Genomic DNA, 27,989 nt, shown 5'->3' with positions numbered 1-27,989 from the left:
ATGGGTTTCTTAGTTGCTTTGCTTTCTGTTACAAAAATGATTTTAGATTCCTCGAATCGATCTCGAACCCTCCTCCCCACAGCCGTTTTCGTCTTCGCGTAGAGCTGTTGTATCGCTAGAGAAACAAATAATACGAAAGATCTATAAGCGTTCGACAAATTTGTGTAGCGTTGTCTTTGTTGAACTCTTAAAGCTCACAGTAAAACGGACTGTACATATGTACATGTACGGACGGGGTAATAGGAGATTTAAAATTCTTTTCGCGTGTCCCTATCGCTGATCCTTGCTATAATACTTAACGTTATAGAACGTACGGTAAACTTACTATCGCACGACACGTGTCTGTGACTCGGAGAGACATGCATATCATTAGATAGTCGCGACGGAACGGGATAGCTCTCATATCCGGCGTCATATCATACAGTGGAAAGCGAAATTGGCACGCGCGGGACGGACGATAAAAAGGATTTAATTCCCGTGTCCGAGAGATTCGCCTGGCACGCATACCACGGCTCTGAGAAGACGAAGACAGTCTAGGCATTTAGTGATCGCAACGTGTGATCGTTACTTATAGCGTGTGACTTCCTATATGTTCCTTCAAATCTGCAATTTTTAAAGTGAATTTTCTTCTTTTTCTTTAATTTTTTTACTCTAATAATATCCGAATCCAAGCTTGATACTTGGTCCTGCGTCGTCCCCTCCCCAATGACGACGACGATGACGATAAGACGCGGGGGTAAAGTGATGGAAAAAAAAAAAATAAAAATAAAAAATGTAACAAGTGTGATAAAGTTTTCCTTGTGTGCGTGTAATTGCAGCGCGGATGTATGCTCGAGAGTAGGAGATAGCGAGAAACGGCTAATATATATTGTACAGTAATTTTTTGTGTAAATTATATTGCGAAATGGCGCGTACGTCGAATTGTTTACGATAATTAACGATTATAGCGCGAGTCATATACATATACAAAATATATATTCTACAAACAATATCTAATATATTAAAAAGCGAGAATAAATTATGCGAATAAACGCCAACGTGTTTCATCGCGTTCCCTTGAATTCGTCCTCGCTCGCGTGCGATCGTATTATCTAATCACGCTGGTAGGGGAAAGACTTTGTTTGCGGATCGCTTAATTGCGACTAAAAATGACGCCCACCCACCCCCCTCGCCGCGTCCGACCGATAGTTGACTAATTGCGCTCGATCACGCGGACCGATCGCCGACACAATTTCGCAACAATGCGTAACCACCGAGGCCTTGATCGTCGCGATGCGTGCCAGATGCGCGACGAAAAGGTCGGGCCAAGGCGCGCTTGTAAGCTCGAACACGTGCGGCTTAAAAATCTCGCCTCTCGTCGGTATTTTCCATCAATATTTTATTCCACTCATCTTGTCTTACATGTCGCGTCTTCGCATCGCGATCCGGACACGTGCGTCCGGACTTTTCAGCTTTTATTCGCGTTTCTATTCGTCGGGTATGAGAGTTCGCGGAGACGAAGCTCGTCGGCGAGGGGATATATCGTTATTGTTCCCGTTGTCGTCGCGCGATCTCGTGACTTCGCACAACAGATAGAACGATATCGTCGCCGGCGCTGACGAGCTTATTGTGGACTTGCGCGTGTGTGAGTTGACTTATTGGCTCTCCGTTCAGGCGGACGATCACGTCGCCCGCTTGCAGACCAGCTGTGTGGGCCAGGCCTTCGATCGTCACCTTCAACACAAGCGGGTTTAACGATAATCGTGAAAACAACGGGAGAAAGAAAAATATATCGTTTTAATTCGAAAATAGCTACTCGAGTGTCTCGCGGCAACATGATTGATTACTTTAGATTTTAATCGGACTCGGGACTTTTTATAACTCGGGGCCGTATTCGAGGAGAATCACGAGTGATTTGTCTTGTCGCGTGCCTGTCGCAAAATTCAGATATCGATCAAAGTTGTATCTTACCCTGACGACGGTTAAAGGAAAAGCGAAGTCCACGCCTCCGGAGAGCCGAAAGCCCCACGGCTGATTGTTGCATCGCGACAGTTTAACGTCGGTGGTGAGGACGTCGCTCGCCATGTCGGGGGATTTAGCGCAATGACGAACAATTCGTCTTGCCTGAAAGCAAACTTTTGGGGGTCCACGCGTTTTTCAATTGTCTGCAAAATTGCGACCGTTTTTCAATCTTAAATCTCTAAAATCTCACGGGTTTAAATCTAAAGAGACCGCAAAAATCTCTTCTTTCTTTTTATGCTCACCACGACGATCCTGTTACTCAAATCAGATCACCCCGCGGTCGAGCACGCCTGATGGGGTACGAGCGACGATCGATGATCGCTGTCCGCCGATCGTCTTTCGGCGTCTGCATCGCGACGCGATTCGAATTTCGTCCCTCGCCCGCATAGAGAAGAGAAAGACAGAGGGAGGGAGAGAGAGAGAGAGAGTTGCGCCCGCGCTGAAGCTACATCCTATTTCCGATACGACAAGGGGGATGACATGCGCGAGGCGCGTCCACAGTTTCGTACGACGAGTATACGCGCCAGACGAGCGGAGGAAAGCCGCGGGACGATCGAATTGGTTTCCGATCTGGTCGGAGATCGGCGAAAAGGGACGCACCGATCAGCGCGTTGAATGATCTCCTCTCGGCCGACCTCGTCAGTCGTCACCCCCCCCTCCCCCCCTCATCGACTCTCCTCTCTCGAAAACCCCCCGGTTCATCTCCGGTGTCATCTCCTCTCTCGCGCGCCGTGCCGCGAACGTATCGGGGTGAGGGCGACGTTTGATTTCGCGCGAAGGGCGCACGCCCCGACGACGGGGGCGACCCCCGACCCCGGCCCCGGCTCCGGGTCCCGGCGATACAGCTGAGTCCGTGAGTCCTCGTTGTGTCACGAGCGAGTCCAGTCACACTCCGGACTACCCTCGACTCGGGGAAAAACTTTATACGTGGATCTGCGCGTATCCCTCGTGCCCTCCCCCCTCGTGTCAACGTGTGCGCGCTGCCGGGCATGCCGCGCCGCAACAAATCGCGTGCCTTTCCTCCCGGCTAATTGGCAATCGTCCCTCCGGATCTCCCGCTTCGCGTGCGTCCACTAAGTACGTTAAATGCCGAGGGTAAGTGGGACGATTAATCGCCGTTCGCCGGACACGATTCGTGTCCCAAGTCCTCCAACATCCTCGCGATCACCCAGTGCCTTCTCGACCCTGCCGCGACGATTTTTTTGCATTCTTTCGGCGCGTTTCGCGACGTCCGCGTTATATAACAGATTGCCCTCGCGAGAGGAGAGAAAATCACGTTTAAAAAAAAAAAAAAAAAAAAAAATACTCTAAGAGATCTCTCGACACGCCGCGTAGAAATTTTTCGCGCGCGCGACACACTTATTTGCGCACGTTGATTTCGCTTGTTTTCTTCTCCACATCGCGACACGCTTGATTTTTCGGTATTTCGCAGTCGAGAATTCGGCGAAGTGGACGAGACTCGGTAAAAACAGTAAACAAACGCGTGTATTTTGAACTTTAAATTAACATATATATATATATATATATACGTACACACACACGCATATACATAAATAGCGAGAACTGTCGATATTCAGATTTATCGATTTTTCGAAAAAAAAAAAAAGTGCGTCACTCGCAGTCACGTCGTAATAGGTAGCTGTCCGCAATAAATTACAAATGAGCACGTACGCGTGCGGTGTGTGTGTGTGTGTGTGTGTGTGCGCGGGCGGATACATTATATTATAAATATTTCAGTGATCGGTGGAGTGTCATGGTTCCGGTGAATGGAGATGTCCATCGCTCACGAGTATAATAGCCTCGACTCGCTGCGTGCGGATACGCTTCCGTGCAATCTCTCCGCGTAAGTTTCACCGATTTACGTGCGTCGAAGGTAATTAGGCCCGTCTACGTAATTCGTGCCGGAATTTAGGATGGAAGGAGGATTTTAGGAGGATTCCCCTCCCCCCGCCTCCATTCGTGATTTTACGTGCCGTGTAACGCGAAAAACACGCGAAGAATCGAAATGCAATGCATACGTAAAATATAATATATTAAAATACATTATACATATATATTCCAATTTTATAAATAAGAACCTATCCTGAAATTTGACGCGAATTACAGATTATTCAAGGTGGATTTACGACCTTATATCCATGCAGAATTATACAAATCGTCGCAAATAAACGAAGAACTGGAATAAATTCTCACAAAACGAAAGGGGTAGGCGTGAATAAGCGTAAATTACGAACTCTAGATTGCAGACTAAACTCCCGTTTCGATGCTCGGTTTAGTTTGGCGTATCGCGTGAAATAAAGTTAGGTGGAGAGAGACGGAGAGAGGGAGAGAGAAAGAGATCGGGAGATAGCACGAGAGAGATACGACGCGAGAGGAAAGCGAGGCTCGAAGAGAGGGGAGAGGACGCGCGGGTTCTGGGGGTAGCTGTGCCATGCCAGTGGCTGCATCGATCGTTTTCTACTGACGCTACAGCGCCCGTCTCCTACGGATGGACAATGCGACCTCGTCGCGCCAGAAAAATACTGTAAATCGCGATAACGAACGCGTTTATATCGCGAGACTCGCCTGGAAGTCGGCAACCGTCCCGTCGCCGTCCAAACGACGGCCGAAATGCCACGATTGCGGATTGACAACGTCGCGCGTATCGATCGCGAACCGATCAGCGACTTACACGAGCGAGACTCTCGCTCTCGTTCCCCCCGCGCGCGCGTACCCTTTTTAATCGATCGCGCGTTTTGTTTTGTACATACGTAGCGTGTACTTTTTCTTTTTAATCGAACACGCGCCAACGAACTTTCGCTCTTTCTCTTTCTCTTTCGGTCTCGCGATCGATCTCGAACGTTTTCCGCAAGGAGAAACGATTGCCTTCCAATGCTTTCTTCTCGTCCGGAGGGTACGATCGCGCGACGCGCAACCGGGCGCGAGCGAGGCCGAGGGTCGAAGGGGTTGTCGTCTGTCGAGATTTGTTCAAGGTTGAACGAGCCTCACGTATCGTTTGTCAAAGGCCGGGTAAGTCGCTGGAAAATGGACTCTCCTGTGCTCTCCTATGCCGACCGTTCTATTTTGCGACACGCCGAGGAAAACGAGACGAAATCGAGCGACCGGGATAGCCGATGCCAGTAATATTCCCTACGCTGTCCGAGGCGTGCGCGTTCTACCTTCTACCTACTCGGTTTTAAAATAGCAAAATACTCCAGCGCGAACCGGGCGTGAGGAGGAGAAGGAGGCGGAGAAGGTCTCCGTTCTGTCGAACGGCTAATTAGTCCGGCTAATAATTGATCCATCGATTTGTGATCGATCGTCGTTCGATCGCGCGACGCGTACGTCCTGGTGCGATGGAGCGTGCCGTCTACCGTTTTGCGTTATCTGATGTTTCACGACGTAGGCGCGACGGTGTTTCCCCGCGACGGTGTTTCTCCGACGGGAAGCCGAGAGGGCTGAAGGATCGCAGGTGGAAACATGCCCGGACGATCGCCGGCAAGGGCGTACGAGCGGCCCACTACGAGCGAGGGTCGCGGGCTCGCCGCCACTTGAATGTCACCGCCGGAGGTGAGAGATATAGCTCTGCGGTGAAGTAAGATATTTTGGTGATAACGAGTGAGAGAACCTCGTAACGATCCTCCCAATCGTCGAGTTTCAGGAGTTAAACCAAAGTTACCGCAAATTGCCCGCGATATTTCGCACCTATACGGCTAATTTATTTATCGATGAAGCGGAGGAGATCGTTAACTCCATATATCACCAAATTACCTTATCTTATTCCCCCTCGATAAATATATTATTCTCGAGTAAATCAACATCTCGGAGCTTTCGTTTCGTTACAAGAACAAATGACCAGGGCGCGGGATGGGCGAGTCCTGGCTCTCGGTCCTACTCGCTGCCACGCTGACAACGATGACGATGATGGCGGTGACGACGAAGGCCGACTCATCCTCGACGCCGTCTCTGTCGACGACCGCTCGTGACGACATCGTCGATTCCAAACGGGTTTGTTTTTCTTCATCGACGCTTATCCCGACCCGACTATCGATTAGGATCCATTAACGCGCCGTTCTCCGATTCTTCCGAAGGCGGCCATCGAGGAAGCCCTGGACGTGATAGAGGCGGCATCGACGGGCTCCCTGGGCGAGGTTTGCGTCAGCACGGCGGGATTTAAATCCCTTCCGGCTGGCGTCGTCCTGGACCCGAGGCGTTACGACACGGCGCGTCAGAAGGCCGACATGACCGCTATGGTGCTACGGAATCTCGGGGCTGCTGAGGCGATGCGACGTGACGGTGAGTCGAGGGTCGAGGCCATGACGGTCAGAGAATATTAATCTCGGATCATATCGTATAAAGGAGAGAGCGTTCTTCCCTTTTGGAACGCGACGCACAATTGAACATTTGACATTTGACGCGCGCGTTGTTTAGCGAAATAAAAGACGGGTTATTCAAGCGTGACAAATGATCCGGAATTAGTGACCCCAATCTACTTCCCTTTCTCTACCTGCCGCTTATTGGCGGCACCTGTTGCGCGCGGCTAGCAATGCGCCGCGCGCCGAAGGTGATCGTTTGACACACGGCGGTCGTGGAACCGGCCGAGGATGTTCGCTAAAAAAAAAAAAACCAGAATTGCGTAGCTCTTTTAGACGCCCTGACCAAGTCCCTGCTCGTGTCGGTGGACGACGCGGTGGAGGCGAGGGTGATCGCGCTCAACGCGTCCACCGGCACGGTGATCACCGCGGTGTGGCTGAAACGCAGTCCCGGGAGCGTCGGCGAGCCCTCTGAGGTCGAGAGCCACGCGGTCCAGCCCGGATCGCAGCCGGATCCCAGCCTGCCGTGGTTCGAGAACGCAGGCGGCAGCGCCGAATTAAGGTTCGCCCCTCGTCGCACCCTATCGCGCAACTGTGTATCTGCAGAAGCCAAACTTTCTGAAATCTTTCATCTTCCATTATTCAGCGTCAATAATACTGTACGGCCCGTTACGGACGATACAATTGCTGATGGAGAGATGAATCCCACACGAAGAAATAGAACTGAATTCTTTTTTATTTTTACCTTCGATTTTCTCCAAGTCCCTCGCGTAAAGAAGACTTTTTTTTCATATACATCTTTTATAGAGTTTTCTTCTCAATTGTATCTTCGATAACGGACCACCCTATATTTCTTCCTAAAAATATTAGCACGCACGCACGCACACGCACCTTTTCAGCACTGTCTTGCACCCTGTCACGCACCCTATTCATGCTTAAAACGTTGTCTTTCACTTCTATCGGTGAAGTATAGAATCGAAAGATACGGGTCTGTCCACAAAAAGATTTTATTTAGATTTTATTCAGAAGAAACAAGACTTACGCGTCATATTTTATGCGCTTTGAATTAAAATTTAAAACGTTTAAATCACAAATCATAAATATTTAACGAAGAAGTCTTACGATAGCTATGTTATCCTTCAGTTTATATGCGTTACTCCAGAGTCCAGAACTCAAATGTTTAAAATGTAAATCTATAAAAAAATGTATAAATATTAACGGTGGACAGACCCATATACGTCGGAAACAATTCGCTAGAAAAGAATCGCGCTGATCTTGCATAGGGGCGCTCCACGATCATTCATCATCCCTCATCATCCCGTACTAGCGTCAAGTCATAGAAACTCGATAGTTACTCGCGGACGATTCTGAAATACGCGATTTTGCAAGACTTTGAGAAACCTTGCGTCTCGCCGTGTTTCAATCAACGGCCATTGGAGAGCGATACCGGGGGATGACCGTGAAGTGCCGGGGCGTTCACGACTTTCGTTGCACGAAAGAAAACGCGTGTTCACCAGAAGAAATGTCGAAGTTTCTATGGCGGCTTGTGGCGTTTGCGTGTGATCCCAGGTCACCGAAATTCATGCAGTCACCGCCGATTGAATCCTACAGGGGTTGGTGGACCATCCCGTACTTCTCCTGCAAAACTCGCCGCTGGCTCATTTCGTATAGCGTCAACGTGAAGCCGCCGGATGTCCGACCCGGGTTGGTATATATACAGCTCTCGCTTGTGGGAAAAAAGAACTTGTCTAATTTAACGCTCGTTCGTAAATAAACTACTTCTGACGAACTCGATCGTTTTTTCTTTTCTTTTGGGTCTTCTTTCCTTGAAGGGTGCGGGAGTTTATCAGTATGGATATCGATATAAGCGGGCTGGAGGTGAACCAGTGCGAGGCCCCGGCGCAAAGCCGCGACAAAGCAAACGACGGACTCGAGGCACCCTCGAGCAATCAGATAGCCTTTTTTAGGGGCACCCACAAGTGTCACGCCGATACCACGCAAGTAAATGTCGTAAACCTGACCTCCGCGGCCTATATTATTCTCACGAATCGGGAAATGATAAAAAGTAAGAACTCTCTTTTTGGTTTAGTGCGTGTATCAGGGGCCCGGCAGCCGAGTGAATGAAAACGGGGTGGGCGCTGGCTGGGCGAAAGGCGCGTACGTGTGTAAGTGTCGGCAAGGCTTTTACAGCGTCACCCATCATCGGTTGGGTGATTTCCACGGAATTCTCGTCGAAGGTCAGACTCAGACTTATTGCTATATATTTGTCGGTTGTCTCGTGCATCTAATCCTCCGGTCATATTTATTACAGCCGCGTGGAAGGAAATGAGGGAGAACAAGAGCGACTCCTACGAGAGGGTATTTCTATGTCTGCGCTGCGCCCCGGGATGCGCCAGGTGCAAGGGCCCCGAGCCTTGCTTGGCGACGTACAACTGGCCGTTTAGGTACTCTCTCGAACTGTCCGTATTTTTTAATTCTGTCGCTCGACGTTATCTCAATCGTGTGTTACTCTTTAAGAATCTCGCTGCTAGCTGTTTCAATTTTCTGCGCGTTGGGTACCATCATCCTGGTGGCGTACATGTATCAGCACCGTAAACTAAAGGTATTCAAGGTCGCTTCCCCGATATTTCTGTCTATCACGCTTCTGGGCTGCGCCTTGATGTATCTCGAGGTAAGTGGAGAAACGCTCTCTATCCCCTTTTCTTTTCTCTTCAAAGTTTCCCCGTTTTGTGCTATAGTTTATACTAATCAGGAACTCTCGTTCGCTGTAGATGGCCGCTATATTCCCGGTCCTCGATATGTATTCGTGCATCGCCACAAAGTGGACGAGGCACATGGGCTTCTGCGTCTCGTATACGGCGTTGCTGATGAAAACCTGGCGGTAAGTAGCTGCGATAAGCGCTATCACATCGTTGAAAGTACGGGCGGGTAAAAAATTGAAAAAAGTTAAAGTTTGTTTCGTGAAATAAAGCGATTCTCGATTTCAAAGTCTAATCACTGGGTTTTTTTTTTCAAGAGAATTTAATGACAAGATGCTGCGCCTCAGTAAATTTGTTGCGACTGGTCCGCTTGCATCTTCAGCGCTTCAGTTTTATAACTCGGTCCCCCGCGGTGGCGGAGAAATCCGAATAAATGTGTTTGTCCGCAGGGTTTCGCTTACATACCGGGTGAAAAGCGCCCACAAAGTTAAGCTGACGGACAAACAGCTGCTACAATGGATGGTGCCCATCCTGCTGGTGATGCTGATCTATCTCGGCACGTGGACCGTCAGCGCGCCGCCTTACGCTGAGGTAATCACGGATAATAATGACTTGAAGTTCTACCAGTGTTCTTACAACTGGTGGGATCACAGCCTGGCTATCGGTAAGCATAATACGGAAACGATTCCACGATCTCTTTATCTCAGAACGCCAGTGAAGTGATCGATAAACGATTCTGCTTTAAGGTGAAATTCTCTTTCTCGCCTGGGGCATAAAGGTATGTTACAACGTGCGAAACGCGGAGAGTCTGTTTAACGAGGCCCGTTTGATAAGTTACGCCATTTACAATATAGCCGCGGTGAATATAACCATGATAGCCATTCAGTACGTAGTCGACGCAAATATATTATTATACGTATGAAACCCATCTTGCGACAATACATTGTATATCATCGAATAAATTGTCTGTAGCCTCTTCATATTTCCTCGTGCCGGGCCGGATATCAAATACCTGTTAGGCTTCCTGCGGACTCAGCTCTCGACGTCCGTTACGGTCTTCCTCGTGTTCGGCCCTAAAGTAAGACAATTACGGACGATCTCATAATCATTGTGGACACTGAAAAGATCAGTCTTTTAATATTAAAACAGCCCCGTGGAAAACAGTCTTGCTCTGAGAAATCGGATCGGTCTTTTCAATATCCATTCTTTTTATGCTTTCATTCTCTCTGATTGTAATTGATGATTCATTTCCAATCGGTGTGTTCATCAGGTAATCAGAGTATTGCGAGGCCAGGGGGATCAGTGGGACAGTCGAGCGAGAGCACGCGGCGTCACCGCGAGCTTCTCTCTGAACGGAATTGGTTTGGTGCCGGAGGAGACGACGGATTTATTTCAGGAAAACGAAGAGCTTAAGGTACGCTCTTGTTCCCCTTTGTACATCTTTATGGGCGGTAATCATATAGTCAGATCTTATATTAAGATTGTCTCGAGTTTATCTTCGGACGTTGTACTATTCGTTTCATTGGCCACGGAGTATTTAATGACGAACTTAAGACGAGATCTTATATATATATAATCTGACTATGATGAATTCCGGTCTGTGTTGACGACGTGAATTCGAATTCAAAACTTCATCTTTTTGCCCCATCATGAATTCTCTATATCAGGAGGAGATTCAGAAGTTGGCCGCGCGAATCGAATTCATGAAGATAGTGCACATGGAGATGCACAACCGACACATCAAGCCGAAGATGGGCGGTTACTTCAGCACGCACGGTCACGGTCACGGGCATCCATCCGCCAGCCAGAGTCCCATCGCCAAGAGCTCGACGGCCAGCTTTATTCTCAAAGTATGTACCTAAATCGTTTCACTCCCTTCGCCATTCGATCAACTTTTAGGACATACGGAATTTCTGGACCCGGCGACGCGAGCGAAATAAATTACCGTCGTTCTTCCTGAGAAATTTGATTTTACTGTTTACATTAATTTACTCATGTCACGTTTTAAGGATTGTCGTGGATAAAAATTAATTCGCGAAATTCCTCATTCCCCTTTTTTCCCCTCGTCGAATCTTTTAGACGTTGTGTTGTATAAACGCGGACAGGAAATGGAATCGCGGATATGGCAAATTTCACGCGAAAACTTCCGCACCAGTGCGTTTTCTCGCATCCGTATTCGTACGAGTCCGCTAAGAGAGCGTCTTGGGAAATAAATTGGAGTAATTTATTGAGCAGACGGCCGTGGAGCGAGGTGCAACGGCAGCCGCGGCCGCGGCCGTCGAGGACTCGACCTTTCCGTCCGGAAGTCTGCACAGAGCGCGAAGGTCGGAGATGCTGAGGGAGAGGAAGGCGGAGAGGGAGAGGGAGCGCGAAAAGGAGCGGAACAAGGATAAAGAACAGAAGGAGAGGCCGCGATCGAGTGGCGAGAAGGTTTGACTAATGGTCAATAGCGAGGAGGTAAAGAACTTTGACCCATTTGCCTTATCGCGCTAATCAGCACGAATTGGTCTAAATTAATCTCTCTCTTGTCGACAGGTATGGTTGTGACGAAGACAGTGTCCCGACGAAAGTAGGAACACGCGAAGAAGTCGGAGAAAGAGGAGGAAGAAGAAACTGGAGATATTCAGGTTGTATCCTTTAAAGGACAGGAGACTGCCCGTATTCGTATGAAACGCCATATAATCAAAAACTCATCGCGATCACTGTCTTCGCGCCGTTGTGATAGCGATATCTTCGTAATCAATTCCTAGGTGTACGATATATCTCTTAATTGAAATCAAAATCTTTGATGAATCTGAGACACGCGGACAAGCGAAAGGCGACGGCGACGGCGAGTATTTCGCGTCTCCGTTTATTTTTGTAACAGCGGCTGTCAAGAGCGGGCAATTCTATTACACGTATAAATCGATATCTCTCGTTTCTTCTGATATAATATACAAAAAGCGCTCTCTCTTTCTCTCTCTCGAATGACACACCGTTGGCGCTACGGCGAAATGTACAGGAAATTGTATTTAAAGAATATAGGGAAGTTTCATCGAGAGATTCGAACGGAACGATCGAAATGAAACCGCGATACCAAAGCTGTCACAAATGCACAAAGGACGCGCGAGGCGAGTTCCGCGAGTCGTCGTCGTCGTCGTCGTCGTCTTCAACGGTACCCTTCGCTTTCCGCGCGCGCGCGCGCGGCGTCGTCGTCATCGTTGCGAGCATCCGATAGAATTGTAAGAAACGCGTGACTCTGAGTTATCTCCTTGTCAAAATCGTTTTGAATTACGGGGCGCGATAAGCGCGCCGACTTTTGCCGAGCAGCGTCAAAGCCGTGTGTATAGGCATTTCGATATTAAGGACAGCGAAGGGCGCGAAGATGCCTTTCTTAAATGTTACATTAAGTCGTCGTATTCCCTGATTTCAAATAGCACCGTTTCCGGCGGCTTTATCACGCCGGGGTGACACATCGTCCTCCTCATCGTCCCGTCGACGAATGTCTAAATACCACAATTTGAATGTGAATGTTTAATTTAAGCGAGTAATATAATATACGAGCATAACAGGCGCGTATTTTCCCCGACTTGAACGCTCGACAAGTTTAACGCGTTAAGTATTGCCATTGAATACGAAATGCAGAATCATTGCCGTTTGCACGTTTAAGTTTATGACCTTATTTGCGAATCGTACACATTCGAGGTGAGACGCAAACTCTCCCTCGCGGCTCTCATTTGTATACCGCCTTATCCGATTTGTATTACATTTTGCTCGTTTCCGAACGTAGAATCACATTCCGAGTTGCGAACAACTGAGCGATAATTATTCGTAACAGATTGTATAAATGTTACATGTGACAATAAAGTTACACAACGGGCTGTAAAAAAAAGAAGAAGAAGAAGAGATATCAACTTTGCTGACGATCGTAGATTCGCGTTTGGGGGAAAAAAAGACGATAATAAGGAGAAAAAAAAAGAACGAAAAAAGCCTGAAAAGAGAGTATAGAGACATAAAATCGTGCGATAAAGCGATTGACAGTCGATGAAATCTTTGCCTTGTTAGTTTACACTTTTTTAAGGGTGCTTACGTTTTCACGAGATAGAACGCTGTTATCGTAGATCGCGTATACAGTCGTGCGTTGACAACGACCGACAGAAATATTGCTGTTCGTGTCTAAGATATTTATCGTAACGTAATAATTGTTGAATAATGTGGGGGAAGGGGAGGCGCAGAAATATATATGGGTGATAGATATATGTGTACGTGCGTTGCCAGTACAACGTAGATAATATTCGATGACGAAAGTCGAATGTAGTAAACTCTGCGCGAGATTTTCACGTCTATCGATCGGGTTGCAGGTTGCATTTTATTTTCTTACGGATATCGCGCGATAGAGCGTCCGCTTGAAAATAGAAATCGGTTTTGGCCCGCCCGAATTCGTTCCCTTTTACGCACAATCGATGTTTTTCACCAACGACACTTTACCAGTAGTTTTTAAGTCGTTCCTGCATTATCGGAACGTCCAAAGAAGACGCTCGCCGTGAACATGATTTTTAATGAGGAAATTTTTCACACTTTTCGCACAAGTTTATCTTAGTTTCGATGTAGACATATTGTACATCCGTTTTAAAAGGATTGAACGGTGGCCGGCACAATAAGATTCCCATTCTCGTTTCCGATTAAGTACAAATCAAAAACGCGAGATAAGGCCCTCGTTGCGTTATAGAGCACTCTGCGCTCGATGTAAAGTCGTAAGATGCGCCAAAAAGCTTGTGACGCGCGCGATAGCTCGCGACAATAGTAATCGTAAGAGACGAAACGCTTTCGGTGTTGCGTGTGTTATACGTGTGAAAAATCCGCGGGTGCGCGGAGTCGCGCCGAGATTGGCGAGCGAGTTGCGAGTTCGATCCACGTAGATCCTGTTTTAGTGTATATAAACTCCGGCGTTATTTTTTCGATACGAGGGGAAGGAGGCGAGATTTCCGCGTGCCGAGCACGCGCGCGCGCGAGAAAGGACGAGGAAGGAGAGAGGAGGATCTAACGCGCGAATCCCGTTCCATTCGATCCCATCCATCCCTGTCCCGCCGAACAAATCAAACAGTTATATATGTAGAACCGGACACATATTTGTAAAAGGTATACTGTATGTCTCTCAATGAATACAATGATATTGGGGACTAACAAGAGAGGTGCTTCCTTCCCTGGTACTCCCTCCCATTCTCATCTTCGGTGCGAATCCGAGGCGCGATATATATAAGGATTCACCAGCTTGGACAAGCGAAGGGACAACAAGCGGGAGGAGGTTCTCGTCTTCACTTGAAAATTTATTTACACGCGCTACACACTATATATAGAATGCAAGATATGAACCTTTCGCATACCTCGCACGTACGGCAGCGACGCAGGGTGTCTATATCACTGAAAATAATTGCACGTTACCACGGGAATGGACACGGTCACGGATGGGCGAACGGTGTGTCCGTGAGATCGAGCAACAGCCAGTTCAACAAAACAGAACGCAATTCTTACGATAACAATCAATTTGTATATACAACAGTAATAATAACCAATTATAATGACACTGACACCACATGATATTCCGACGTGTGTATACCGAGCGGACGTTCGCGAATGTTTCGAATTAGGGCCGATTCGACGAACGTTCGCGGTAAGACGAGGCTACCTCGTCGACATTGTCGGCACAATGTTGCACAAATCGTAAAACTCTATAAAAGAAATACGCCTATATATCAGTCGCGAATCTAAATAAATCGAGAGGAACCCTAGGCCCATTTATTTACGTCGAGATTGTGCGAGTACTCGCGCAATTCTCGTCTTTATTTAGCTATTCGCGTCTTAGGAGCGCACCTCGATTATATCTCTTTTTACTTTTTTTATTATTCATTAACATAGAGAGAAAATTCGGTAAAACTGCTCTGATAAGGTTTAAGTAAGCCGATTGAATTATTTAGAGTGCCGGTTCAATTTCAGACATTCTTACATCATTATTATTAACGATGCTAGAACCCAAGTTGAACCCTCCTGGAGAAGAGCTGTCTCGGGTGGACGTTGGGTTCTTTCAGGTTTCATTGTAGTTTGCAACTTTTATAGAAAGAGAAAGTTCCAACTTCCACCATGGAAAGATCAATCTTTGCTTTTTGGAGCTTATTATATTGTTATTCTCTGGAGGTTTCCCGTTATCCAAGAGACGGTAGAGTACCTGAGAAATATTCGAGTACTCGCACACCCCTAATTTACGCCGTCGCGTGGCAGAGTGTTGTACGCGTAGTCTAACATTTGGACATTTTGTACTTGACGTATTATAGTCGCGCGTATGACAAAATATTACCACGTAGGCATGACTCACACTGTATCAGATACTATTGTGTACTACGTTATTGCAACCTAGTACGTACGACATTACTGTGCACTGGCGGATCCTAGAAGGAGGTTTAATGGTTAAAACTCTCCCCTTCTAAATAAAAAAAATTAGTTTTGCTAGATTTATTTAAAAAATCTAAGAAAAAATAGAAAAAAGTAGAAAACAATTTTTAAAAAGTAGAAATGGGATGTAATGTTTCACCACATTTTCATAGTTGATTCTGGAGTAAAAGCGTGATACTAAGAAAAATATCAAACTAAATAACTTTGTTGAAACAACACCCCAATATCGACGTCGAGATCTGCTAGTGCCAGTATGTGTATATGCATATGTCATCACGCGCCTCTCGTAATGGTCTCACGTTAGAATAACGTCATTCACACGCGTCATTTCGTACAATGGGCATGGATACTTTCATTCGCGGAGTGAACATTTTCGAGAATCTCAAACCAAGATTGCATTGTGAAATGTTGAGCGACGTTACGTTGGAAGATCAAAATTGTTTACAGTGAAAGTCAAGCCATAATCTTCACGCGTATATTATTTGGTCGGGTTTATACACATATATATTTATGTTATGTGTATGTGCGTGTGTGTGTGTGTGTGTTGCGCGCTTGCGCGTGTGTATGTGTACATAGAGCGCAGGTATTCCTTTATATTAATCTTACTGTTCGATACTAATGATACCAATCGATGACGATGCACCTAGTCGACGATAACCGACTCTCTCGACTCTCGCTCATGCTGTTGGATTCTTTGGAGGTTCGTGCGCTTTGGTAATAACGTCAGTAGTCGATATCTCAGGTACTTACGTTAAACAGTTCGCAGTAACAGCGACGCGAGTGCTCGTTTGCATATACGTATATATATCCGATCGCGGACGAGAAAAACATTATAAGCCCTATTAAAGTTGAAATAGACTCGGGGAAAAAGATACCACGACTTTTCTCGTAGAAGCTCGATAGGTTTCTCCCTTCTTTATGTTGCATTGATCATCGTGTTTCGCGATTGTGCATAGAAAAATATGGTTTACGGATATTTGTGAATCCACAGATTCCACAAAAAATGAAGAATTTTATTTAAACGATATCCTGGCCATTTTCGACCTGGCAGCCGCGGTTGTCTTTTTCCCTTTGGGACGAATCGTCATCGTCACGATGCGCTTCTTTCTTCTTGCCATCGTCTCCAGTATTTCCGGAATTTTCACTCTTATTCGTCGAATTCGCGGAATGCGACTTGTTCAATAGAGAGCTAAACTCGCCAAACTTTAAAATTTCTTCCATCATCGCAGATTGCTCCAAATTAACCTGAAACGTTTACAGATAGCTGGTATCCGACTAGGCCATCAGAAAGAAGCACAGTGTACATACAGTCCGTCATGAAAGAGCGCTGTCTGAAGGAGAAATTATTATTTTAAAGAAATATGAGAAAGAAACACGCGCAGACAAGTTGCAATGCAGAACGCAATGCGGACAAACATTCTTATGTGACGGGCTGCAATTACAAATTCTCCGATATCTCTTGCACTACCTTACGTGGTCTGCCGCGTTTGCCCTTCGTTGGTAACGAGGGGACTGTTTGGTTGCCCTTTCTCTTCGGCCATTGCAAGTGCGAATCCAGATGTTGCTTCAGCTTGTCCTGCCTAGCGAACATTCGCGGGCAGATACTGCAGGCGAAGGGTCTTTCGCCCGTGTGCACTCTTCTATGCCTCGCCAAGTGCGACGCTCTCGTGAAAGCCAAAGTACAAAGGTCGCACGAGAAGGGCTTATGTTGCGCCCTTTCGGATTTGCTCAGCGTCCTTGTCTCTCTTCCCTCGTTTCCTCCTACTCTCTTCATGACGTCGTATTTCCTCTTCACGCCCACCTTCGACGGTTCGTCCGAGCTTTTCGAAGTTTCCTATAAATTAACGACCAAAATTGTTTTAAAACCTTTGTAAAAGTGATTATAAATCAAAAAGTTATTGTATTATATAAAAAAAAATATCAGAGAAAAGAACGTTACGCCTCAATATATAATCTTATATGTATACTTGTATATGTATGCATATATAAAACGCATATGGAGAGAAAGAGAATTTTGCTGTTGCGGCAAAACTGTCGCTGCGATTGCATATTTCGCGAGACAACGATTAAGCTTTATTGCTACTATAATTAGTTATTACAGCACAATCTGTTTTGATGATAAAATAAAAAAATCTTGCTATAAAATTATATTTCTTTATATATTGCAACAAACTAATCTGTCTCGAGTAAAGCAGTTCGCTGTTACGGTAAAGCCGTTATTGCTTCGAAATGTATTACAACCGCGTAAAATACGCTTCGTTAGCAAACTTCCTTCCGGTAGATAAGCTCGCTTACCTGATGTACGCTCGACACCGCGACATCCGTCGCGGATTCGTCGTTAAGATTAGGCTCACATTTGACGATCCTCGAGGAATCCTCGCAGCTCGATTCTCGCGAGGAGTCTTTCGATCTCGATTCCAATGGGTCGTTGTTTCGTGTCACGCGGCCCACGGATACTCTCTTCTGCCCTTTGAATCTGGTCTCCCGCTTGTACATCGGAGGTGGTATACGCCTCTGAAAATTATTACAATTAATATGTATATTAGGACGACTTTCTAAATAATTGGAACGATCCTCAGATAATATCTTTCAAAATAAGCTAAAGCGCATATCCCCCGAGCTTACAATTTGCGTTTCCGTGGATCGCGGAAGCTCGTCGAAGCTGTCCTCGTGCCCGTCGATCACCATCGGGTCGTCCTCCACTTCGATATCCTCCACTTTAATGTGGTCCTCCATCGAATCGACGGTCGAGTGCTTCGGCAGAAAAGGGATCACCGACGGCTCCTTGATGTACTCGGTGGTGTGTACTCTGGTTTCGATATGGCATCGCTGCATCCGCGTCTCGACCCTGGTGTAGAGGTTGCGGTTGCTCTCCTGGGTTTTCTGCTCCCCGGAGAGACCGCGTATCTCCAAATCGGTGGCGGTTTTTATCAGCGAGGGAAGGTGCTCCTCCGCTACATCGATGGATCCTCTGTACATGAAGTCCAACAGGCATTCCATTTCCTCGACAGCGACACCTGAGCGATAAAAATGTACATCAGATGCATTTTAATCCCTTCACGCAAAAGTGTTACAAGTTTTCTTCAAAATAGAGATGGGGACAAAATCTTTCCTTTCAATTTTTATTTTCACGCGATGTATACCGAGTTCCTCAAAGGGAGAGAAAGAAAGTAACGGGTAAGCAAGCCTGCAAAAGAGACCACATATGTTTTTTTTTTCAAATGGAATTTTGCCTCCGCTGGAGCGCAAGCTCTCATAAAAAACAAGAAAAAGATTTTGTCGCTATCTCGAACAGCTGTGTAAAAAATAGCTTGTGTAACACTTCTTTCTTTCTCTTTCAGAAGAAATATTTTGTGTAAGAAATAAACAAAAGTTCTTGAAAGTTTCTTTCTTTAGATATCGTTTAAAACGCCACGAGTGTTTTGTCGAAGCGTCAATGTGCCATATATACCTTTTAAAATGAGAATGGGTTGCTCTCCGTAATGTTCCTTAAAGACCCTTTCGAAGTAAGGACTACACGCTGCCAGCACCAATCTATGGGCCCTCAACATGCCACCCTGGCAAGCCAAAGTCGCGTCCGTCAAGGAACCGCTCTTGTAAAGAGCCTCGAACAAACCCGACAGATTCGCCAGGTGATTGTTCCACGTCAGGTTGAACGTCTTCTCGCCCATGCTTTTATCGAGTATTATTATCGATCTGAAATACAAAGATTTTGTATTGTCGCAACGCCGCGATAGGACCAACCAACTTTTACACGCAAAAGAGCACGTTTTTCGTATGTACGGTAAAGGTGCTTTTCTCTCTCTTTTCTAATCAAGTACGTTAAACAAGTGGTTATGTAAATTAGTAATTAAACGCACGCGTTATGCGTCGCGTGTACCGGGAAATATATTTTGAAAAACTGTCAGAGCTGCACGCGAACCGCGTGTTCTCGAATTCTCAATTAAACATATCTCGCGATATATCTGCATTGTCTTTTCTTTTTAATATTTAGAACGGTTGTGTGTATATCTGCACGCGTTTGTTTATATCGCCTCACGTTATATTTTACGTTATTAGGCATGTTCGTTTCGGCTGAACTTCTCGCACGGTCCATCTTTCCTCTTTTTCTTTTCACGTTTTGGAGAGAAAAAGAGAAAAGATGAACCGTGCAAGAGAAATTTAGCTAAAACGAATAGGCCTTATATTTTGTATAACAACAAATTGTGACTCGCCCGCGTGAACTGCAATCGTCTAGTTTGGCAAGACGCGCGAGACGCAGAGGATATGCGTAAACGTGACGCTACAAATTCTACAAAAGCTTCGAAGCATTCCTCTTTTCTTTTCTTTCACTGAAGAAAGAAAGAGAAGAAGAACGCACGTTGATCGTAGCCATAGAGAACGCGTCAAGATATTCCCCGAGAAGCGGTTTCCGATCGAGTGTAACTCGTAACAGGAAATATTCCGGACTATGCGGACAGTTATTAATCACACGCCCGCGCGCGCGGAATGCTAATAACGCTCTTCACGATATATCCGCGATCGTTGCGTCATAAGTGAAATAATCTCGTCATGGGCAGCCGCGCGGCGGGCAGCGGGGGGGGGGGGGCGACGCTACTCGGCGCGGCCAGACGCGCTTTTAATCGGCACGTTCCGCACAATTATTCCGATCCCGGATCCCGCGCGCGGTGATTATTCGCCGATGTTGTCACCGCGCGTCCCATAATCGGCCGCGTGATCGCTCGTCAAACACAACGATTAGGAGACCCGTTTTCGCGTGCCCCCTCACCTCTTACAGCGAAATATTCTCTCTCTCGGTTGTTGTTCTCGTCCGAACTGAAATCGTATCGAGTTCGTTTCTTAATTTTTCACATACGAACGCGTTCTACACGGGGATATCGCTCTACTTGTATTCGCGCCGCGAATTTACGAGGCGGACGGACGTCGAGCCTCGAGCATCGTTGTTGGTAAACTCGCGACCGGGGGGGGGGGTATGTCGCGCGCGCGAAGAAGAGATCTCGGAAGGAGGGTTCTCCAAGAGAGGAGGCGGTTGGCGGTTCTCTCTCGCGCGCGTTCTCAGGCGCGTGTATGCGTGCGTGCGCGCGCGTGTAACGACTAGGCTAACAACGACGAATAGTCATGCGCAGAACGTGAACCCTCGCGTTGCCTCGATCCATAATTTTGTTGGTGGACCCCCCCACGCATTTCCAAGGGATTCCCGTTCCCCCCGTGGCCGGGAATGGGCCAAACGCGCCCTTTTTTCCCTCCATCTTTCCCCCGTCGCGGGCGATATAACGCGATCGGAAGAGCCTCGCGAATATGCGAAACCGACGCGAATTTTCGCGTGATTTTAAGGATCTAAGGACGTTTTCCGAGCTTAACGACGTCTAAGGCTACGGTCGTGACGCTTCAAAGCATTTGTAATAAAAAATCCGGAATTAACAAGCTGGCGCTGCCGACAATTCCATTTCGCTGATTCCGCCGAGATAAGATATGCGCGTCGTTAGGACAAAATGTAAAACGGATAAGAGATTCGAACGAGCTCGCGTGTGTGACGTACGATCGCTCTCGATACAAATATGCGTTTCGCACGTCAATCGTGCAGCAAATTCGCGTCGAGGAACACCTTGCTCCGACGGCGACGAGCCTCGAAGAGCTAGGCCGCTCGAACGTCACGGGCGACGTTCTTCCGTCGGGCTCATCGCGTGTAACGGCGGCCCAATCCGGGGAACGATCGGCCGAGTGATCGGGAGGAAATACGGGTCGAGGCGCGACGCGGGCAGAACAACGAGGGAAAACGCGCTTTGGCCGCGAAGCGAAGCGCTGGTAGCGGCGCGTCACTCACGTGCGACGGGGACGGGGAAAGGAGGGAAGGAGAGGAGGAGGAGGAGGCGAAAAAAGCGGCGACGAGGCTCGCACGTGATCGCCCTGTCCCAGGAATGCGCGAGTCTCTCGCGCGTCCAAACGCGAAACCACCAACGGCGCGCGAAAGACGTCGGGAGTCGCGCCGGTGCCCCGGTGCCTCTTCTCTCTCTCTCTCTCTCTCTCTCTCTTTCTGCCTATCTCTCTCTCCCCCCGAGCTCTATTAATATCCGCGCCTCGACGTCGACGTCGCGCCTCCGGAACGCGCGCTCCGGCGGCAGAGGCGGTGGAGGGACACGCGACCAGGGGAGCGAGAGAGAGAGAGAAAGAGAAAGAGACAGATGAAGAGCAGGAGCTCTTACCTCTCTCTTTCTCTCTCTCGCTCCGTCCCGCGACCCTGCTCCACGTCGCGCGATTTCCTATTTCCTCTCGGTCTCGCTAGAGGAAGAACGCGCGCAAGAAACGCCGTCGTGTGCAGCGACGGCCACCCCGCGGGTACCTGCGACCTCCGACGAGAAAAGCTCCAATTTCAGGGCGGACGACGGTGTCGCGGGGGATCTACCCCCTTTCACCCCGAAGTGTAGGCCTCGCGTGTCGGAGCCTCCGGCGGCGCACGGCTGGGTATGGTTTCTCTGGCGATTTCCTCGGGCGGCGACGGGCGCGATGTACGTGTACACACTCGCTTTTGGAGGGGCGGGTTACTATTCGCGTGTAATCGCGGGATAGGAGAAAACTACTGGTCCGCGAGGGGCACGGCGCGACCGACGGCGTGACGCGACGCGTGCTGGGGCTCCCTCGACCGAGTTGCGACTGATATCATTTCCAGCGGGGGACTGTAGGGTCGGCGGCCAGAACCCCACCAGGGGGTCTTCGTGCAACCCCCACGCGGCGTCGTAGTAGTAGTCGTGTACATCGTCGGCATTGCCGCCGCCGCCGCTGCCGCCGTCGCCGTCGCCGTCGTCGTCGTCGTCATCATCGTCGTGGTGTGCCGTCGGCCTCTCAAAACCCCCCGCGCACGCACACGCGCACGCATTTCACGCACACGCGCGCACGTGTAGCGTGCCACGGGGAGAGTCAGGAGAGTGTCGTCGCTTTTTCTAACCCCCTCCCCTTTTCCCTCTCTGTCTCTTTCTCTCTCCCCTCGGATTTTCCGTCTTTTTCCCCCCTTCGGCCGAGCCCCGATTTTACATCGCTCTCGTCTCTCCGTTACCCCCTTGTGCGGCCCCCGTCGCTTCGCTACGCGTCGCGGGTGCCTTACCAACGCCCGACGCGTACCCAGTACCCAACGATCTTCATCCACCCCCGAATCCTCGCGTCGACGAGGGGTTTGCCTCTCGTCGGGCGAAAACAACGCTCCTTTCTTGTCGGGATCGACTTTACGCGGGCTTCGAGTTTGTATTACTCTCTCTTTTTTTTCTGTCTCGCGCCATATGCTACGGAGGTGGCATTCGGAAGATAATTGTAATCTATGTCCCCGAGATAGCTATCGACATTTCTACGTAGTATCATTAGGGGTGGCGCCGACCGAAGGACGCAAAGCGCGCGGATCTCGGGATGCGTAAATACGTCGAGACGCAGGGTGTGTCGCTTGCGTGTGCTTCCGCTTCGATCAATTTTGAGTCGACTTTGCCCCGGGGGACGATCGGTCACCATTCTCATCGCCGCTTCTTCTCGATGTTATGGATATGTTACTAATGAGACTCGATTTAAAATCTAAAAGTAAACTTGACATCAAGTTTAAAACTGATTTTAATATTTGTCTTCCCCGCAATTTTTTCTTTTAGTTTGCAATGAGCGAAGAGTAAGAGTTATGATACTCCTCGATTTTCGCGGAGGAAAAATCGACTCGATGCAACCGAGAGCTCTGCAATCCTCGAGAGAGACGTGGACCTGGCAGGTAGAAACCGTCCTGCACATTCCATATCCGAGAGAGACACGTAAACACGACGTTTTTAATCTCATTCGGTTAAAACGAACGTTCCCCATCGGAGCACGAGCCGAAGTATCGAACTCGGGCCCGTACTCCCATTAGCGTCTTCGAATTCCGTTTGTATCGCACGAGCGATAAGATACCCGTCGCTCGCCAGGAATTCGCTCGCACAGAAAAGAGGGAGAGAGACGGGACGGGGCGGGGGACGGCGGGAATTAAAATTCGCTCGTGGAAACGTGCGGCGGCGGCGGCGGCGGCGGCGGCGGCGGCGGCGGCGGCGGCGGACGGCGGACTGGAAAACGGCGCGCTCGCACGAAAAATTCGAGCCGCGCCAGGAAGACCTTGCAACGCGAAACCGCCTCCGCCTCGGCGCTCGGCGCGGTGTCGCAATACGGCGACGAGCCCTGACGTAAGCCCCCGGCATGGCGCGTGTAATTCGCAGCCGTGCCCGCCGCGCCTCGCGGCAAACGCATCCAACGGGGCGATGTTCCTACGGCGAGTTTTCTCGGCCGAACTTGCGCCGGGCGGATCATATGTGATTCGGAAGAGAGAGAAAGAAATGCGTCTCGATGTAATAAAACCAATTTGATTTTCCGTATTGTGGACACACACACGCTCTTCCTCTTCCTCTTTTCTTTCTCCCCCCCTCTCTCTCTCTCTCTCGCTGACCCAGGCGAGTCCGGCAACCGATTTGGGGGCAGCGGGCGAATATCGATTCGTTATTTTTAGGGGCAATCCATCCGCTGTGCGGACCCCACCTACGTCGTTCCCGGGGTTCTCGAACGGCCCTTCTTAACGATGATGTTACCGTCGCGCGTGACTCCTTCTGGGAAGGTTTTAAATTAATGACGACAACGCGATTGTCCTTTCTGCATAAAAAAAAACAACCGCGTTAAATTAGTTCGTTATAATCGTAATCTCGTTCTTTCTTCCCTTTTCGCATTAAACGTATAACATATGTACGATATATGTATAACATAATAAAAAGCAATATTTGATTTTTCCATAAATGTACCAACATTAAACGAAAGTCCATATAACGCGATAAAACGTAAAATATCGATTATTATAATCTACAAAGTTATCGTTATTAGGGCGATTATAATATTACGTCGGCTTAAATGAAAACGTCTTTATCTGATATCGATAATGTTCCTTGTCTTCTCACACGTGATATGTACAATCTCGCAATTTAAAATTACATGTTAAATTACACACGTTAAATTACACGTCAATAAAAATATAAATCTTACAATTTGTGTATATAAATCGTAGTTACATTAAACATTCGTCATCACATTAGATATATACTTACATTTTAGATGACATTAGATCCCTACATTTTCACAAGCGTAACGATATTTCGTTATCGGACGTTAAGTATACGTGTCGCCAGCGACGTAACATTGTCCTAACGCTTAGGCTAAAAAGTCAGTTGCCTTTTTTAAATTAATCTTTACAAAGGTCCCGTACTTAAATCTGTGCTATATTTATTTCTAAATTATATGATCGCGAGATCACGACCATGTATATAGTCCGTTAAAAAATTTCAGGCTATCCAAAATTTCTATCCTGGCCGGGTCGGGACTGCAAAAATGGCTCAATAATTCTTCGTTAAATCCGCAATCGCTCAAATTTTCTTGCCCGAAAACGTTAGGCGGTAGGGAGTCCTTCGTGGTATCGAGATCTTTTTCTCTCGTGACGATCGCGTGGCCTGTAGGAATATAAATATTATTTTTGCTATTTAGTTTGTAAGATTCCGCGTCGATTAACATGCGCACAAACACGTGTATTCGCGTGCCCGTACCGTGCCTCGCCGTGGAAAACGAAGTTGTCGAGGCCAACTGCGCGCAGCTTGCCGAATACCGCTCCAATTGGCTGGATTTCATCAAGTGACAGAGAGAAGGCAACACGTGCGGCAAAAGGGGTCCTCTCAATTCAAGGGAATAGTATCTGTCGTTATTATCGCGCACTACGCTTTCTCGAACCTTTATAAAAAAAAGTAAAAAGAAAAGAAAGCAATAGATACGGGACCAAAATTCTCTAAAATAAAAACGAACTGTTCCGTCATATATGCGATACCTTGAGCGGTTTTAACGTAGCACCGTGGAAGGCCGTCGGAGCCAAAAGCGTAGGAGGAACACCGGCTAACGCACCGGTCATCGCGATAGCCGACTTGCAATTAATTAGGAAGTTAAACAACGCCTGCGTCTCCACACCTCTTACGAACACAAGGGATTGTCTCAAGTTATCTACCTCGCTTTCTTTCTCCAAAGTCATTCTTGCCTAAAATAAAATCGCAACATCAGGACAACGTGAGAATGCGCAATATTTATGCATACCTGTGAGTGATTAATTTTCTTAATTTCTGAATTTTCTACTCCAAGACTCTCGAGCCATGCGTCTTGAGTTTCGTCATCGTCATCTTCTTCTTCGTAATTTTCACTCTCTTGCTGACAATCCACGGTAGACACATCTGCAGTTTTAGAATCGGAATCTGTCGGGTCGGATCGTCTTTTGTAATCCTTCCTTAAGGGCATAGAGAATTCTATTTCTGAAATATGTCGAAAGACACTGTTAATTTTTAAACAAAATAAAATTTGATATTCTAAAATCTGTTTTTATTTTTATCCCACAATGTAGTTATATTTTACTAGTACTGTCATCAAAGATTCATATTTTATCGATAAATAACTAAATAAAATAAGCAAATGGAATTCTCTACCTTCTTGTTTCAATGACTGACGAAATCCACGTGTCGTAGGTGTAATAAGAGCATGAATCTCCGACAATCCGCAGATACCAGCGGCACGAAAAAGCACTGTAAATGTGTTCGCGCATACGTAAAAGTATGGACATTGCCTTGCTCGCAATAAATGAAATAGGGATCTGAAGCTATCGCACCATTCTCGATACAATGCATCTTTCATATTTTGATTGTTCACTATCGATGCATTATTTGCGAGAGATGCACTCACTTTACCAGCGGAGCGAGGGAATAACTCTAACCATGGTAAAGATGGATGTTGCCATATCAAGCAACATTGATGGAATCTAATCGGAATATTTAACGAGACATTATTACAAGATTTAGAAAAACAAATAGACATAGAGGCAAGGACTAATAAAACCAACCTTGCGTTTAAACTGGTGTCCAAAGTTGTCTCTTTCTCTCCGATATCTAAACATCTCACAAATCCTGTGGTACCTGACGCCTCTTCGCTCGTTTTGAGCTTGCCATTCCATGGAAAAGGCTTCGGAGACATAAACCTCATTTTAGTTTTCAATGTCCAATCTATAGGAATATGCTTTGCACCCTTTGGAGCACTTGCGTCTGAAGTCTGATTAGTCGATTCTAATTTTGAAAGAACGTTAGCAAAAGTCCTGGAATCCTTTGTGGATGAATCTGTCGTTGGCTTCTCCCGTTGAACGTCGATGTGTAGTAATTCAAACAATGTGTTGTCGTTACCGATTTCTAATCCGGTTGACGTTAAATCCTTCCGCTTCTTACACGTTTCATTGATCGCGAAAGGGTTCTTACGCTTCTGGTAAGATATACGTTGTGGTACATTAACGCTGGACTTAAGCGCGTCTAAATTCGTAGCCGTTTGTCGATCGCCAGCGTTGATGGTCGTTTTGTTTATACGCGCTTGAAGCGCACGTTTCTTTAATTTCATACGATGCAGTTGCATCACTTGATCAGGACGCGTCCACTCCAATGCACTTGCATTTTCAGATTCCGCCATTGGCGTGTGCAAAGTTAGATTTGACATGTCGCTGTAAAAAGTTTATATAAGATAAGTAATGAGTTATGTGTGTAAGATAACCGAACAACATTATGTAATATTTATGTTATTAAAGATTTTATATTGTAGCAATAATTATATCAATGCATAATAATACATCAAAATGTTAAAAAGTTAGTTATTCGAATAACTGTAGAAACGTATAGGTTAGGTAACTTTTCGTTCCAAAAATAACGTTTAATTGAATCAACTATTAATTGATTAATTATTAGAAAAAGAAAAGGAAATACGTACTGTGTTTTTTATTATTCGCCTCACTCGTATCAATCGATTGTCAATATAACGTTTTTTCGTCTATTTAAAAAATGAGGTTAGGAATACGCGATTTTGTACACAATGCCAGAAAGAAGCATCCTGGCCATCAGTACATCTACTTTCGAAATTGGTACTACGTAGCCGCACGCTCATTTTCCGACACTGCCGATAAAACATCATTTTGGTGCGCACTGCGCGTCCATGCTGCTACATACATCTGTAAATTGCGCGATTTCATCTGATATATATATATATAATGCACAATTTAATTTTATTATTTAATCTGGTATTAGTATCGAGGAAAAGGTATACTTAAGCAATATTTTTAAAGACCGTCCTGCTTGTACATACCGAATGCCATTGCGATTTAATGCACTAAGAAAATAAAGTTGTTAACACGACTTATTAATATAATTTCAACTGATTATATAATTTTTTTATAATTGAAATATTTATGTATTTAAATTAAACCATCCAACGCGTGTTGAGAATCTTCCTTTCAACATTTAAATATATACTTGGGTTTATTTGTTTGATTACCCGTCCACGTTGTAATTAAATTGACTTATGAAGATTGAAAAAAAAAAGATACACGAGTTGCTTCTCCGAAGTGATCGTCTTAATTGAGATTCTAATGAAATACAATTGCATTCCTGAAGACAAAACCAGTTGCGGTGACGGATTCGCGAATATATCGAGCGTTGCATTAACGCTGTTGCGTATGGAAATTTCCTATACG

General features: G+C 46.8%; 4 protein-coding genes across 15 annotated transcripts; 1 reads left to right on the top strand and 3 right to left on the bottom strand.

The window, feature by feature from the left end:
- Positions 1-749: 749 nt before the first annotated feature.
- On the bottom strand, positions 750-2,762 carry LOC143904024 (PDZ and LIM domain protein 4). 3 transcript variants are annotated; one of them, XM_077418228.1, is made up of 3 exons: positions 2,244-2,762; positions 1,951-2,144; positions 750-1,713 (listed from the first exon to the last, which is right to left on the bottom strand). In XM_077418228.1, the coding sequence occupies exons 2-3, from the start codon at positions 2,062-2,064 to the stop codon at positions 1,525-1,527; spliced, it is 303 nt and encodes a 100-aa protein (XP_077274354.1). In that variant the 5' UTR covers positions 2,065-2,144; positions 2,244-2,762; the 3' UTR covers positions 750-1,524. The 3 variants fall into 3 exon arrangements, with proteins under 3 accessions (XP_077274354.1, XP_077274353.1, XP_077274355.1); XM_077418227.1 differs by having other exon boundaries at positions 1,951-2,114; XM_077418229.1 differs by having other exon boundaries at positions 1,951-2,103.
- Positions 2,763-2,883: 121 nt separating this feature from the next.
- Positions 2,884-14,158, top strand: LOC143903995 (putative G-protein coupled receptor CG31760). Of its 7 annotated transcripts, none has more exons than XM_077418172.1 (19): positions 2,938-3,078; positions 3,739-3,844; positions 5,387-5,550; positions 5,840-5,988; positions 6,072-6,276; positions 6,621-6,855; positions 7,863-7,997; positions 8,126-8,294; positions 8,383-8,530; positions 8,605-8,737; positions 8,811-8,964; positions 9,065-9,174; positions 9,442-9,656; positions 9,739-9,877; positions 9,965-10,070; positions 10,263-10,406; positions 10,660-10,842; positions 11,225-11,449; positions 11,528-14,158. In XM_077418172.1, the coding sequence occupies exons 2-18, from the start codon at positions 3,768-3,770 to the stop codon at positions 11,426-11,428; spliced, it is 2,670 nt and encodes an 889-aa protein (XP_077274298.1). In that variant the 5' UTR covers positions 2,938-3,078; positions 3,739-3,767; the 3' UTR covers positions 11,429-11,449; positions 11,528-14,158. The 7 variants fall into 7 exon arrangements, with proteins under 7 accessions (XP_077274304.1, XP_077274298.1, XP_077274301.1 ...); XM_077418175.1 differs by having other exon boundaries at positions 2,952-3,096; positions 7,905-7,997; XM_077418174.1 differs by having other exon boundaries at positions 2,952-3,096; positions 11,228-11,449.
- A 119-nt stretch (positions 14,159-14,277) lies between these two features.
- LOC143904008 (uncharacterized) lies at positions 14,278-22,097 on the bottom strand. 4 transcript variants are annotated; one of them, XM_077418204.1, is made up of 6 exons: positions 21,622-22,097; positions 18,870-19,114; positions 18,044-18,435; positions 17,714-17,932; positions 16,887-17,252; positions 14,278-16,663 (listed from the first exon to the last, which is right to left on the bottom strand). In XM_077418204.1, exons 2-6 carry the CDS (start codon positions 19,087-19,089, stop codon positions 16,436-16,438), a joined length of 1,425 nt encoding a protein of 474 aa, XP_077274330.1. In that variant the 5' UTR covers positions 19,090-19,114; positions 21,622-22,097; the 3' UTR covers positions 14,278-16,435. The 4 variants fall into 4 exon arrangements, with proteins under 4 accessions (XP_077274330.1, XP_077274329.1, XP_077274331.1 ...); XM_077418203.1 differs by having other exon boundaries at positions 21,759-22,097; XM_077418205.1 differs by lacking the exon at positions 21,622-22,097 and adding an exon at positions 20,187-20,367.
- A 2,209-nt stretch (positions 22,098-24,306) lies between these two features.
- Positions 24,307-27,387, bottom strand: Hd (humpty dumpty). Its single transcript, XM_077418188.1, has 7 exons — positions 27,230-27,387; positions 26,325-26,966; positions 25,915-26,243; positions 25,532-25,743; positions 25,272-25,475; positions 24,997-25,177; positions 24,307-24,903 (listed from the first exon to the last, which is right to left on the bottom strand). The coding sequence occupies exons 2-7, from the start codon at positions 26,960-26,962 to the stop codon at positions 24,707-24,709; spliced, it is 1,761 nt and encodes a 586-aa protein (XP_077274314.1). The 5' UTR covers positions 26,963-26,966; positions 27,230-27,387; the 3' UTR covers positions 24,307-24,706.
- Positions 27,388-27,989: the final 602 nt, after the last annotated feature.

The sequence above is a fragment of the Temnothorax americanus genome, unplaced genomic scaffold, assembly GCF_048541705.1.
Source record: "Temnothorax americanus isolate GAGA-0224 unplaced genomic scaffold, ASM4854170v1 Scaffold5, whole genome shotgun sequence".
In the NCBI taxonomy this organism is placed as follows: domain Eukaryota; kingdom Metazoa; phylum Arthropoda; class Insecta; order Hymenoptera; family Formicidae; genus Temnothorax; species Temnothorax americanus.
This window is presented reverse-complemented; position numbering and strand designations above follow the sequence as displayed.

Excerpts from the sequence above, each read along its gene's own strand:
- LOC143904024 (XM_077418228.1), bottom strand. The coding sequence starts at position 2,064 with ATGGCGAGCGACGTCCTCACCACCGACGTTAAACTGTCGCGATGCAAC. Across the intron at positions 1,714-1,950 it reads TTCCTTTAACCGTCGTCAGG|GTGACGATCGAAGGCCTGGC; the intron begins GTAAGATACAAC and ends CTTGTGTTGAAG.
- LOC143903995 (XM_077418172.1), top strand. The coding sequence starts at position 3,768 with ATGGAGATGTCCATCGCTCACGAGTATAATAGCCTCGACTCGCTGCGT. Across the intron at positions 5,551-5,839 it reads CTTGAATGTCACCGCCGGAG|GGCGCGGGATGGGCGAGTCC; the intron begins GTGAGAGATATA and ends ACAAATGACCAG. Across the intron at positions 8,295-8,382 it reads GTCACGCCGATACCACGCAA|TGCGTGTATCAGGGGCCCGG; the intron begins GTAAATGTCGTA and ends TTTTTGGTTTAG.
- LOC143904008 (XM_077418204.1), bottom strand. The coding sequence starts at position 19,089 with ATGGGCGAGAAGACGTTCAACCTGACGTGGAACAATCACCTGGCGAAT. Across the intron at positions 18,436-18,869 it reads ACCCATTCTCATTTTAAAAG|GTGTCGCTGTCGAGGAAATG; the intron begins GTATATATGGCA and ends TTTATCGCTCAG. Across the intron at positions 17,253-17,713 it reads CGGTGTCGAGCGTACATCAG|GAAACTTCGAAAAGCTCGGA; the intron begins GTAAGCGAGCTT and ends GTTAATTTATAG.
- Hd (XM_077418188.1), bottom strand. The coding sequence starts at position 26,962 with ATGTCAAATCTAACTTTGCACACGCCAATGGCGGAATCTGAAAATGCA. Across the intron at positions 25,744-25,914 it reads TCAGTCATTGAAACAAGAAG|AAATAGAATTCTCTATGCCC; the intron begins GTAGAGAATTCC and ends GACATATTTCAG. Across the intron at positions 24,904-24,996 it reads GTTTTCCACGGCGAGGCACG|GCCACGCGATCGTCACGAGA; the intron begins GTACGGGCACGC and ends ATATTCCTACAG.